Source organism: Neolamprologus brichardi, chromosome 2, assembly GCF_056152115.1.
Source record: "Neolamprologus brichardi isolate AB-2024 chromosome 2, ASM5615211v1, whole genome shotgun sequence".
Lineage (NCBI taxonomy): Eukaryota > Metazoa > Chordata > Actinopteri > Cichliformes > Cichlidae > Neolamprologus > Neolamprologus brichardi.
In genome coordinates this window covers 2,841,811-2,856,062 of record NC_142105.1, presented here as the reverse complement: position 1 = coordinate 2,856,062, position 14,252 = coordinate 2,841,811, and the positions used below count along the sequence as shown (strand labels likewise).

Sequence of the window (14,252 nt, the reverse complement as noted above, 5' to 3'; positions counted from 1 at the left end):
CTGGTTTCTGAGTTTCACAGCTGGGGTGGACAATGTTAAGCATCAGGCTTTCAAATGAATTAAAAGTCTGTCTTGGTCTTTCATTAATTAATAGACTGGTGTGAAAGATTGCTGCCACACCGCCCCCTCGACCTGTGCTTCGAGATTTCTGGTAGTTAGAATGACTCGGGGGTGTTGATTCATTTAAACTAACATAGTCATCCTGCTGCAACCAGGTTTCTGTAAGGCAGAGTAAATCAATTTGTTGATCAATTATTAAGTCATGTACTAACAGAGACTTGGAGGAGAGAGACCTAATATTTAATAATCCACATTTCACTGTTTTACTCTTTGGTTCAGATGTGGATACCGTATTGTTCTTTCTTTGTAAATGTTTAAGTTGTTTGTTGCTGGTTTTTAGTTTGTTTTTTGTCTTTTTGGAAGCTGACACAGTCTCTATGGAGATGGGTTTTTGGGGGGGTAGCAGGAGGAGAGAAGCTGCAGAGAGGCGTGTAAGACTGCAACTCTGCTTCCTGGTCCCAACTCTGGATAGTCATGTTTTGAGGGGTTTAATAAATTTGTCGATATTTCTAGAAATGAGAGCTGCTCCATCCAAAGTGGGATGGATGCCATCTCTCCTAACAAGACCAGGTTTCCTCCAGAAGGTTTGCCAATTATCTATGAAGCCCACATCATTTCTGGGACACCACTCAGACAGCCAGCAATTTAAGGAGAACATGCGGCTAAACATGTCACTCCTGGTCTGATTGGGGAGGGGACCAGAGAAAACTACAGAGTCCGACATTGTTTTGGCAAAGTTGCACACCGATTCAATATTGATTTTAGTGACCTCCGATTGGCGTAACCGGGTGTCATTACTGCCGACGTGAATTATGATTTTACTGAATTTATGTTTACCCTTAGCCAGCAGTTTTAAATTTCCTTCAATGTCGCCTGCTCTGGCCCCTGGAAGACAATTGACTATGGTTGCCGGTGTCTCTAGCTTCACATGTCTGAGATATGAGTAAGGTTTCAAAGGATAACGTTGTCCTACACTGTAAACCCGAATAAGTTACCAGAACTCAAAAAAATTGAGGCAATCGATTGCCTCAATTTTTTTAAGTTGATCAACTCAAAAGTCAAATTTTTCCAGAACATAAAAGTTTGGATTACATGGTACTTGTATCTTTTCAGAACGGTCAACTCAAATATTTGCAGTTAATATGACTTAAAGTTTCAAGTTTACAAATTCAAAGGAATAAGTTCACAGAACTTATAAAAAATAAGTACACAACCACAACATTTTTATGTTAACAACACTCAAATGTTTATTAGTTTGTGTTGTCATTATTTTAAGTACACGTTAATCAAATATGTTGACTACTTGATACTTAAAAACATGTGACCCAAAACTTAAAATTTTTGAGGCAATTGATTGCCTCAATTACACTGAGTATCGGTAACTTAATATGCAAAAGTCATAAACATCTGCCATTGAACAGTATCTTGCCTGCTCCCTTTTAGCACATTATGTTGAAATTAAATACATTTTTTTTTTAAAAATTAAAAATAATTAACAAAAACATTTATAAATTAAAATAAGTAGACCAAAAATTGTTTAGTCAGGAAAACTGTCAGAGTAATAAAGAACAATGCCAAATAATAATAAATAATATCAAAATGTGCTTTTGGCTCTCTGGCTAATATCTGAATAAGGCAACAGGGCAGCAATTTGAGTGAATTACAATGCTATTTGTTTACATTAACAAGTATCAAACAGTGAAATTTAGGTCATCTTGCGCAGCCCACAATGTTTTAGAAATAGTATTACAAAAAACATTAAAACATACAAAACATTAGTGTTGCTTTGCATTATGTTAATGAGAACAAAGGCTCGTTGTATAGTTTGGACCTATTGGCTGAACACCTGTAGAGTAATACAAAAACGTTTTGAGGCATTATTTAGATAAAAGGAGAGAACTTTGAACTAGCCTTTTATAATGCTTCACCCTGCATCCTTCTTTCAGATGAGTTTCTACATAACCAAGTCATTCTTGAGGGTCTGTAACCTGGGTGACAGTTTACTACTTTCTAGACCAAGTAAAATCTTTTGAGTAAATTCTAAAGTGTTGGTCAGGGCTTTGGGGTAGCTGAGGTGAAGTGCATAGATCAGTCCAAACATTACCAGGAAGGCTTCACCAAATCTGGGGAGACTGACCACGGCATCACTTTCAATGACGACAGAGATTTTCACAGGTTGGTAGTGAACTGGACTTGTCGTGTCATGGTCACTGACGACAGTGAAGAGGGCCACTTCAACATCATCAAGCTCCAACTCATCAGATTCGTCCTGAATGAATGAAAAAGAGATACTAATCACAATCTAACCCAAGAAATACAACAGACGACATATAATTTCTCATTTTACCAACTCTCGTTGAGATCCAATACCTCTTTTACAAGGGAGACCTGGGTCTCACTGTAAGAGGTGAAAAACAGAAGATCCATGTTCTGCACACATAAATCAGCTAATTCACCAGAGAATCAAGTGGTGTGAGATAGACTGAAACTAAGCTAAAGGAAATACACAGGAAAATGTTTTACTAAACATCTTATCACTTTCAACAAAACACCAATTCGGTTCATTCGTAGTGAGGAGACAGAAAAGACCATACATGGAAACCGTATGGGTAGACTAAACAAAGGTAAGTCCAAACAGTGCATCAAAATACATGTTTGTACTTTGATGCACTGTTTATATACACAGTAGTATCTGTTAGATACTTAAGGACACTCACAGTGCAGGTTCTGAAAAATCCAGAGACATCCTCACACAGATAGACAGGAAGGGCGTGGAGAACGGTAGTGCGCTTGGTGTGGATATCATGGATTTCCTATTGCCAGATAAAAACAGAATTGTATATACTGGTGAGTTTACTGAACAACAACAGCAACAGTCAAATCAGAACATATGTCCACAAATAACCTGTTCACATCTTTAATACAGTCAGACAAATAGCAAACACAAAGTGGACTAATAGCAAAATTCAAAAAGCTCATTTAAATCATTGAACCTGTCCAATGTTCCACTGGTTCAACCTATGAAATGTGTAACAACCTATTATTACCTGTTCATCGTGAATTCTTAGAATTTCAGCCAGGGCATCTGCTGTCTTCCCAGTTTTTGATGCCTTCTGTCTGAATAAGGTCATCAGTCGAGGAAGATGGCGGTCAAGTTCAGCGTAGAATGTATTGGGCAGGTTCTGATTTGTAATCCGCTGAAACTCTGCATACAACTACAGCAGAAGGACAATACAGTTCAATTTGAAGAATCTCGCACAGCTTTATAAAGCAGAAAAAAGCTGCCACATGAGTAAGAATTACAATTTTCATTTTAAAGAGAGCTGATCCATATTACCTCAGACTCCATTTTTAGAGCAGGCCAGAGGTCCAAGAGCTCCTTCACTGGTGGGCAGGACATCACTATGGTTTGTCTGCGCAGGGGAAATGTGGTCTCCATCAACTTTCTAATGAGGGGCAGGTTCTTCTCAGCCTTCTTGACTTCTTCAACAATTGCTTGCCTCAACTGGTCAAGGCTTGAAGGATCCTTTCCTTGGGGAAAGTTTGGTAGGAAGTTGACTTCTGCTCTCTTGGGTCTTTTAATGTTGGAATGTGAAGGTTCATTATCAGGATTACTTCTACTTCTTTTTCCAGCATTAACAGTGACCTCCTGACATCCAGCCCGTCTCATCTTGGTCCTATAATTGCCCATCTTAAACTTGATGCTATTTTTCCATCCATTCCAGCCAGTCTCAGATCCTGCTTCCTTCAAGCAGGGATGTTTGGCTACAAGAGCCTCAGCAGCTTTTGCAATCTCTTTATCACTTGGGTAAGCCTTAAAACTATACATAGTAGATGCAAGCTTTTCTAAAATGTTGTGCTTGAGGTCTCTAGTCAGCTTAAGGTGTCTGTTGCTCCTCTCATATTCGGCATTTCCATGTTGAAGTTTCAGTTCAACATCAAATGCAAATGTGGGAACTGGAAAAGGACCTTGAGGCCACCTACTGAGACGTTCTGGAGATGACACATCTGAAAGTAGATCAGTAGATGCAGTAGAGCTGGAGTCTTCTGAAAGTGAGATGTGCACAACAGCTTTTTCTGGCAATTCCTCAATGTCTGCAAGGGAAGTAAGTTTCCCGTCAAAGTCTGGATCTTCATAAAGCAAACTGAAGTCAAGGTCGATTTCCAGCTGTTCTTTTATAATCTTGATCAGTGCATCAACAGAGGCTGGTCGTGAGCTGAGTTTTAATTTTCTAGCCCGGTCTGTCTTAACAACACGAATAAGCATTGGTTGTTGGGGAGGTGCAGCTGCCATTGTACTAATGAAAAGACAAAATCAGGATGTTAAAAGGTACGATATAGAATATATTAATTGCTCAATTATACAGAAAGTGAATACAAACACAATAACTGATAAATAAAAGAACCATTCATTATTACCTGAACTCAGTTCTGTCTCACTTGAATGAACCGCTTGGGGGTCAGCAGCAGCGAGTCGTCTATCTTGTATGCCGAGAGAGGGACTGTATCGTTGAGATCAGACTGCAGGTGGATTGACAGGCTTGTGTCAGCAGTTGACAGCTCATAGGACCGCAGATGTTCAACATACCAGGACTCATAGTCACAACACAGAAAAGATACATTGTGATTCACAAGGTAGATCTGTTTTATTTTGCTAAATTTAGACAGTCCACCACTGACTCCTACAGACAGAAACATTCCACAGACATAGTCTGTGCCATCAATGGTCACCTTTGATGTCTTGTAGATTGTGTCACTAGTTGTTTGTTCTCTAATGTGTGCTTGAGCAACCTCTGGTAGAGCTGAAACCAGAACAGAGTCAACCCTGGATGCCTGAGTTTTTGGCTTGAAAAATGATGGCGCAGCAAGATGATATGCCATCATGTGTTGGTGTCTGACTGCCATTGTCTTCAAAATATTTTTGAAGTTTTGAGTGTCACGCACCACTCTTTTGAAAAAGCGGTGCTTGGCCTCAAACCGCATGGTCCAAACGTGCAGCAGGGGCCCAAAGCACTTAACTAGAGCAGGATAATGCTCCACGTAGTGATGTTTAGGACGGAGCCTAACCTCAGGGAAAACTTCTAGCAGTGCCTGTCTATGATCACTGATTTTGCACACAAAATAGTCTAAGGTTTCATCAGTAAATGATGGGCACAATGCTAACTCTACCACCTCTTTCAGCTCCATCAAAACTGCCCATACCTTATCACCCTCTGGTACTACACTGCCAACAAGCAATGGAAGAAGTCGGAGCAGAGTGGCATTTTCATGTCCATTACCTCCAATCATTCCTCGAGAAAGAAACATTTTGTGAAGGGGCTGAGGTCTATCCACTTTATCGGTGTGCTGATATGGGAATGATGTAATCTTGTGATTCAAATACTCCAAAGTGAAGTACTTCAGCCGGATCATCTCTTTAACACAAAGAGAAAGCTCCACGGGAACAATACCTTCCAGAAGATCATGGAGTATATCTGGAGGAAACCCCGTGATTGTGTGAAAGTAATTCAGGGACTCATGCAAAACACAGCCACCTTTAACACCAAAGTGGCTGCTCAAAGTGTCACTTTCTTGAACAGTTTGTACATGTAGGTCATAGCTGGCTTCGGTTCTCTGAGGAAACCTTCTCTCTCTGACTTTAATTACTTGAAACTGTTCAATTGAGCCCATACAGAATCTGCAAACATGTCCTGCTCTAAATGACTCTACAAAGCCACCTAATCCATGAGCAGCCAAATTGTCAGCAGAAACACAAAAGATGGTGCCTCTGACATTCTGGCCAACTCTTTCAATGAAGACACCGTCTTGTTCCAGAGTACGAACATCACGCAGCAATGGAGCAAGTACAGCTGCATATCCATACTTATGGAGGTCTGTCACTTTTACCAGTATTGCTAGCTGTATAGCATGTAATGCTGATCGGTATTTTGGTGGTACATTAGCGAGGACCCAATATACAGCACAAAGTTTGTGAATTTTGCGTGATGTGCCAAGTGGATTGGCAATTTCAAGCTCATCAATATATAGCTGGAGTGGTAGGATGAGATCCCCTGTTGACAGCAAGTCATTTTCAAGGAAATTAGAGCCATCAGAGCATGATGCATATTGACCAGATGCAGTATTTGGTTCAGTAATCTTCTTAAGAATGTCTGTGTTTTTAAACAACTCTTGAATCATTGAAAGGATAGGAACATACATGCTGGTATGTCCAGGTTGATCCAGCTGATACTCCACTGGCATTACACAAGGGTAGTTGCACTCAATAAAGGTTTTTCTGCGCTTGGTTGAACTCAACTCAGCACCTTTAGAGGTTGATGTAGACAGAACATTGCAATCCATGACAGTGGCAACAACTTCACTCAGTGTAGGTTCTGCAATACTGTGACCATTTCTCTGCAATATGTCACTAACTGCCTCTTTGATCAACGGCTCAGATAAGGAGAAGATCTGATTCAAGTGTTCTACTATTTCTTGAGTAGCCGTGTTTGAGACATGGAGGATAGCCTGCATCTTTAGGAATAAGGAAGACACATTTTTTTAAGTTGATTTCTTAGACTGTCAGTGTCACACTGATCATCATTCCCCGCTTCCGTGCTCTGGCCTGGGCATTCTTCATGCAAGTCACTAGCTACTTCAGAAATACTGGCTTGGAGATTATGGGGATCCTCACTGACAATATCACTTTGAAAGTCTGTTGCAAGACTTGCTTGGTGTGCTCTACTTTTATGGGAATTGAATGAAGAGTACACATTTGTGCTATACCTACAATCCTTATATGGGCATGTCACTGTTTCATGATTTTTCAAATGCTTTCTGAGATGACTGAAAAGGCCTGTTTCAGAAAAGGGCTGCTGAAATGTGCATAAAGGGCATTTAAATAACACAGGCCTCTGACTCTGCTCTGCACAACTGCTAAGTTGTGCTGTATGATATCTTGACAAATGAGTACTCAATGCATTAAGTGTCTGAAATGTACAAATGCAATCAGTGTAGAGGCATGGAAGAGGGCTGATACGGGAATAGTGGCTGTGCTGCAGCCTGTAGTGTCTAAATAACTGTATTCTGGAGGTGAAGGAAGCTGCGCACAACTTACACTGCCAGATCATGTTGGAAACAAAACAGAACTCCTTATACTTACAACTTAATATAACAGTTAAGTTATATTAATAAGTGATAAATAATAACAATAAGTGAATTACTATTAGCTCACAAAGACATGGCTTTAGCTGTAGGCAACCTGTTTTCCTCAAAACAATTTGTTTTATATAAGAATCTATAGGTGGAAAATAGCACAAGTAAAGTTGGTTTAGTAGTTAGTTTAACATATTTTTAAGACAACTCGAGAGAGAAAGAGAGAGAGAGCGAGAGCGAGAGGTGATTGGTAGAAGAATTCACAAACAAAATGAATTACCTGGTATCTTTATCACATCCCCAGTTCTCTTCCTTGACTCTGTCTTAATTCTTGAAGCTGGAACAGAGAGATCCAAAGGCATAAACTGATGAACAATTAAAAAGCATCCAAACGGTGACAAATTATAAATACTTCCATTTATAATTTTTCCCTGTTAATGATCTTTTCATTTAATCCCCAAAGTGTGAATGCATCTCTAGTCAAGATACTAAAGCCATCGAGCAAATATTACAATACTGAAGACAAGCAGCAGCACTTGAACTTTAACGGCATGGTTAAATCAACAACAACGCCATTTCTACAAACTAAAGCCTTACTGATGAGAGGTCCCCCCAAACATATGTTATTTGAAATTATTTAATGTGCATACACAGTTAATGTCAAAAATGTCAGGCTCCTCATCACTGCTTCTCTCTCCTAACGATTCTGGTTGTTTTGATCGACAGGTTTGTTTATAAGGACCTTAATGATCCAAGAGTGCCAATTGGTTGGCAGAAGTTGATTGACAAGTGATTCCACTAATTAGGCAAAGTGAGAGGAGACGATGTGTGCGCCGTGCTCTTTCATTGGCCCTCTAACGGTGTGTTCACACCGAACGCGATGGACGCGAATGGAGCGTCAGGTTTACATGTAAAGTCAATGGAAAAGCGCGATGACGCGCGATTGCGGGTCCCGCGAAAATTCGGAAGCAGATTTGCGTCGCGAAAACGCCAAAACGCGTGAAACGCGAGTCAGTGTAGCGCGTCTGGCGCGTTTGACTCGCGAATAAAACCACGCGCGTGAGTTTTTGTGTTGCATTTTGTGCATACGCGCGTTTCGCGTCTACCGCTCGAGTTGGAAAAATCTGAACTCCAGCGTCAAATCGCGCCGCGACAACCAATCAGGGGCCTGGTGACGTGGCTCTGACCTAGGTCAAAGGGGCAGATCCAGCCAAAGCCCTTCATTCTTCATTCAGTATGGAGGAAAAGCTAATCAGTGCCGTGGCTAATCACCCGGAGCTGTACGATGCTAGCTACTACTTTTACCGAGACAGGAATAAAAAGGACCTAGCTTGGAGACACATAAGTGAGGAGATCGGGCAACCTGGTAAGTTCATTCCTTCTTTTTAATTTTCAGACTGACCCGATGAACCCGCGCAAAAGCTAGCAAGCCCGCCCACTGTCCCGCTATTTTCCCACTGATGTACAAATACCTTTCCGCTAACAAGATAATGCGTTTATTCAGAGGACATCTGCAGGAGAAAGTGGAAGAGCCTCAGGGACACATATAATAAGGAGAAGAAGGCAGAGAAGGAGAAGAGGAGTGGGTCTGCAGCAGGATCGGGGAGAAGATGGAAGTTCTTCGCGGTCATGGGGTTTCTGGACCCCTTCCTCACCCCGCGGGAGACAAGCGGCAATATGGTGCGGACCGTGGAGAACTTCTCCCCCGAGGACCAGGGACAGCCCGAAGAGGCAGCAGGGGAGTGTCAGTCAGAAGGTATGTTTACATTGAGTTAATGTAGGCAGTTAATTTATGCGTGTTGTCATACAGGAACATATTTTGTTTATTAATAAACAGTATTCAGTAGTCCCGCTGTTCATCCGTGACCGCCTCGCCTTTTCGCTGATTTTTTTTATTGCACCGTACAGCTTTCAACAATGCGCATTGCATTCTGCAGCCCAAATGACAAATCTCCTCCGTGTTGTGTCTCCTGCGCTTGCCAAACTTATCATGTTTGGTTTTGATAACCATCACGTCCAATAGAAAAAAACAGCACAAAAACACTCATAACTATGACCCTCATTCGGAAATAGACACCTGCACCGGGAGCAAAAAAGGCGCACAAAAGTGGCGCCGCAGACGGAGAAAAAGCGCGGCATAATACTTTTACGTTTTAAAATCGACAAAGGTTTTCACTTTGAGAATCAACTTGTGAGAACTGTGACTACTGTTCATGTGCTGCAATAAATGAGAGACCACTGTATATAATAATAAGTATATAAGTATATAATAATATAATATTCTCTATGACTATTGTCTTCAACCTATATTAACATTAATAATAATATTAACATTTAATATTGTCTTCATAGAGTCAAGTAATCATGCAGCAGAGTCCTCAGCTGTCTCTTCTCCTGGCTCTCCAGTCCCTGGTCCCTCCACTCCTGCTGCTGCACCCACAGGTATGAACATCAAGCACTGACAGCTCTTTACTTGCTTGAATTCCCTTGTGATCACCTTTACTAAATATCTACAACCAATCTGTTTATATCCTGTTTTTTTTTTTCAATTTTGAAAATGAAAATCTAGTAGCAGCCTTCTCATTACTTTGTGTTGTTTTGTGCTGTGTTTTACAGGCCCACAGAGGAGGACAGCTCGAAGGCGGGCGAGGGACGGGTCCCAGGACGGTCCATCGGCGGTGGAGCTGGCCATCCTGGAGTCCCTAAAGAGGCCACGCCCGTCTCCAACTGAACATTTCCTCCTCGGCCTTGTTCCTGTTCTGGAGAGCATGCCGCCTCAGACACGAGAATTCGTGAAATTTCAAATTTATAAATTAGTTTTTGAAAACAGCACAGCTGTGTTAAATTTGGAAACATTGGACCCTAATGATCAGTAGTTTTCTGATGAGGCAGCAGCTCTCCAGGGCAGAAACAATGTTCTTATTTTTCTCCTCCTTCTCCCTGAGGCTCTTCCACTCCAAGCTGGGTCCTTTTTATTCCTGTCTCTCTGTAAATAGTTAAATTTCATATATTTATGATAAATGTTTTTGTTAATGAATTTATATTTTTTCAAATAAACATTTATAATGACAAAATGTCTCTGTTCTACTACACAGCAAATATTGGCACCCGACTTGACACAAGTAGAATTTATTTCATATTATACTAATGACAAAACATACTAATACAGTGGGATGCAAAAGTTTGGGCAACATTGTGAAAAGTAATTATTTTCTTGTACAAATCATTGGTTGTCACAATAAAAATAGTTAAATATATCATATAGGAGACACACACAGTGATATTTGAGAAGTGAAATGCAGTTTACAGAAAGTGTGCAATAACTGTTTAAATCAAGCAGGTGCATAAATTGGCGACACAAAAAAAGAGAAATGAAATAAATATTTAGTGTATATCAATGTGTGTGTCTCCTATATGATATATTTAACTGACATTTTTCATTGTAACAGCGATTCATACAGGAAAATAATGACTATTAATAAGGTTGCCCAAACTTTTGCACCACACTGTATATAGGAACATAGTGAAGACAAGTTACTTAAGAGAGTAAAAAGAGGTTAGTTTATTTTGGAGTAGAGCTCCATTTATTAAGAAAAAATTAAAAGGACAGGAACACTCTTTAGAGGTTTGTGGGTGGCTCTTAAAAGAGCCGTTGTGGGGAAGTCACTCGGACTTCAAACAGGCTACTCCTTTGGTTGCCAAGACACAGCTCCCTCCGCCGAGAAGTGAGCCATGAACTTCTCCCTCACCAGGACAGCCTCTCTGGAGGAGTTGTTTGCTGCCATACGACCCAGGCCTTGCAACGGCTCCACCACAGCAGGTGCCACACCCCTCACAGCAGGTGCCCCTCTCTCGTCCACACAGCGCAGAAAATTGTGGAGAACACACGTCGCCTTCACACACTTCTCCGCAATTTCAGGACGGAGCTCCATGGAGCGCCGATACAACCTCCACTGTGAGGAGAGGACACCGAAGGCATACATTGATATAACACCACAGCCATGCTATCATTGCAAACACTGATAACAGCATAAATCGAATTAAATCGGGACTTGATGAGACCTTCTGAGTATCACTAGAAATATTATAAACAGTCGTCTCCGTACCACAGTTTGCTATCAGTAAAAACCGAGAGCATTCACTGTTAGCATAGCACATCCACGTTAGCAGTGTATAAATGGATAGTTTAGCATATATTAGCACAGGTATCAATAAAGGACTACCATATTAAATACTTTTACTAACCTCAGGCAGATGGACAGGCGCTCTGCAGGTGGGATTGAGCGCCTGTAGTTGGTGTCTAGGCGGGCGATTCTGGGTCCGACGCGGGAAAGCAGGTCCTCAAACTGGCCGAGTGAAAGACGGTGATATCGCTGAAATCGGCCGTCATCCAGGCGCAGCTCCTGGAGCAAATGGTGAAACTCACCAAACTGCTCACGCCTCTGGAGGACCTGATGGACCCAGGTACGGCGAGGACGTCTTGTACGCCGCTGCTCTGCTCTCCACAGTACATACAGAAGGGAGACTCTCTCTTCAAGCGCTAACTCGACAGCTGCCATCTTGCAAAGATACCGGTCTGGCACAATTTCCTCCCACATCCCTCCCACATTTCCGGTTCACGCGCGTCAAAATATCATATTTTGAAGCGCGATGGATTTTTCTTGGACACGCGTTGAGACACGAATGTGCACGCGTCAAATTAGGGGCGTTTGGGGCGTTTTTGTTCGCGTCCATCGCGTTCGGTGTGAACACACCGTAACTCTGGCTTGTGAACAACGTGGCTCGTCAGAGCAGGTGTATTAGAAGGATGAGTTTCCCGATCATTCTACGGCGTAAAGTGACTGATTTATATAAAAAACACCTATCGAGACCGTCGCTCAAACGCCTAATACACCTGCACCACTTATTTGCACATATAGTTTAAAATATAGTGGCTTGAAAGCACTCTCACTGCAGACAGGTATCTCCGCTGTGTAACTGCAGGGACAACGGGCTTGTTTGGACCCAACTATTCTGAGTCATGAGAGGGGGTTTCAAAATTTAGAGAGATTAAAACACTTTGTTTCATACTAGGCGACCGGGCGCCACCTCTAGAACAAGTAGTATCTAACTTTTTAAACAGCCTGCGACCCTCATTACAACAACTTAATGCTAGCTCTGCAAGCGCAAAGTTTCCTTCGGGGAGAGCAGCAAAGCACATAAAAAACACGGACCGACATTTCTGCTATTCTTTTCGACACGCACCCAAAATACAACTAAATATTCGTATTTTAATAATAAACTAATATCAACATTGAAAACTTACTGTAAGTCCAGTGATGCTAGTTGCTGCCGTTAGGTCCAACTTTCTCCAGTCGTCGGTGTTGCCTCTTTGGTGCTGTTTCCCGCCCATATACCTTTACTTCTTCTGTGTTTTGTATTTTTTTCCAAATAGCGGTAAACGATCAGTGTATACTGCTCATTAGCGCCGCCTTCCGCTTCGGAGGGTGAATCAGAGATTAACTCGGAATAAAAATTGATTCCTGCAGCTGCTCAACACTTAAGGAAAAAATTAAAATATATATATATAGGATACATTAATAAGACAATGAATATTAAAATAAATACATTTTGTCTTCCACTAGTGCATTTAAGACAATTTGATTTTACTTATTTGGTGAAACACTTTGAGATTTTATTGTATTTTAGCATGTGCTACATAAATTAAGTTTATTATTAAATCCTACCTACTTGAAACAACAAAAATAACAGAACTTTACCATTCTTATATGTCCTAACTTAACTGTGTTACGTTGTGCTTAAGTTATGATTTTAAGTGATGCTTACTTAATATAGAAATAGTTCAATTCAATCAAAAATTATTAGTTTCATTTACTCAAAAAGAAGAACACGTTACACGAACTTGACATATTTAAGTTAACAGAACTTTTTAAAGACTTTGAGTATACACTACTTAATCTATTTAATTACTTTGAACATTCGGGTTTACAGTGTATACAAATGGTCAGAAATACCATTATTAATTTAGTATTACTTTAACACAAACTCAGGGCAGACCTAGGACCATCGCTGTGAGTCACACTGCGCAGCATAAAGGCCCTTTCACATCAGACGTGGCATGTACTGCGCTCACCGCTAACTAAGAGCGAAGGATCCAAAATTTGTTGTGCTGCCTGCTGGGCTCTACTTGTATGTCGTTGTTTTGCAGCCGCTCTACGTGAACTAGATGCGCCTGCTCCTTGTCGTTTTAAAACATGTATCTCTCTGACTTTATATCCTCTACAAGTGTTTGTGTTGTATTATGTTCAAATGTTTAATAAAAACATGCATCGCACAGAATGTTTTCCTTTGTGGCATCGATCAGACTTAGCTTGTTATGTGACAGCTGTGTGCAGGAAGGAAAAGGACCCAAAGTGCAGACTCCAGAGACAAACGTAAACTCAAACAGCTTTAATGATAACTCAAACAGAACAAACGTAAGAATCCAAATAACTTACACAGGCAGACAAAACACACAGCTAGATAAGGGTAGATCACAACACAGACAAACTGAAACACAGGGCTTAAATACACAGAGGGAGCAATCAGGGAATGGGTAACAGGAGGGAAACACAGCTGGGGCAAATCAGGCCTAACGAGACAAAGGAAGCAAAACCAGACACATTTACATGAGACACGGATTTTCAAAGTAAAACAGGAAACATAACACAGACTGAACTATAGACACAGACTGACTGGACACAGAGAGACAGCAACTAGAAACTCAAACTCAAAACAAACTAAACACAAGGAGCCAGAAACAAAAAAAAAGCAAAAACACTGGAGCCCGGAAAACAACAGAACAAAAACAGGCTCACGACAGGCGCAGGCGGCCAGGAAAAACAGTTCCCAGAAAGTTCAGGGGGCCGGCCCGGAGGTCGACGGCCCAAGAGTCCAAACCCGGGCAGTTCAGGGGGCCGGTCCAAGAGTCCAAAAAACAGTTCAGGCAACAGCGGCGATGTAGTTCAGGGGGCCGTCCACGACGGCGATGATGTCCACTCAGAGGCCCGGAAGGAGGCCGG

General features: G+C 41.4%; 2 protein-coding genes across 2 annotated transcripts; one reads left to right on the top strand and one right to left on the bottom strand.

The window, feature by feature from the left end:
* Positions 1-1,197: 1,197 nt before the first annotated feature.
* On the bottom strand, positions 1,198-5,275 carry LOC148106048 (uncharacterized). Its single transcript, XM_087846103.1, has 5 exons — positions 4,480-5,275; positions 3,398-4,358; positions 3,108-3,275; positions 2,778-2,873; positions 1,198-2,329 (listed from the first exon to the last, which is right to left on the bottom strand). Exons 2-5 carry the CDS (start codon positions 4,352-4,354, stop codon positions 2,015-2,017), a joined length of 1,536 nt encoding a protein of 511 aa, XP_087702229.1. The 5' UTR covers positions 4,355-4,358; positions 4,480-5,275; the 3' UTR covers positions 1,198-2,014.
* Positions 5,276-8,105: 2,830 nt separating this feature from the next.
* On the top strand, positions 8,106-10,380 carry LOC148106047 (uncharacterized). Its single transcript, XM_087846095.1, has 4 exons — positions 8,106-8,557; positions 8,696-8,947; positions 9,544-9,633; positions 9,808-10,380. Exons 1-4 carry the CDS (start codon positions 8,428-8,430, stop codon positions 10,065-10,067), a joined length of 732 nt encoding a protein of 243 aa, XP_087702221.1. The 5' UTR covers positions 8,106-8,427; the 3' UTR covers positions 10,068-10,380.
* Positions 10,381-14,252: the final 3,872 nt, after the last annotated feature.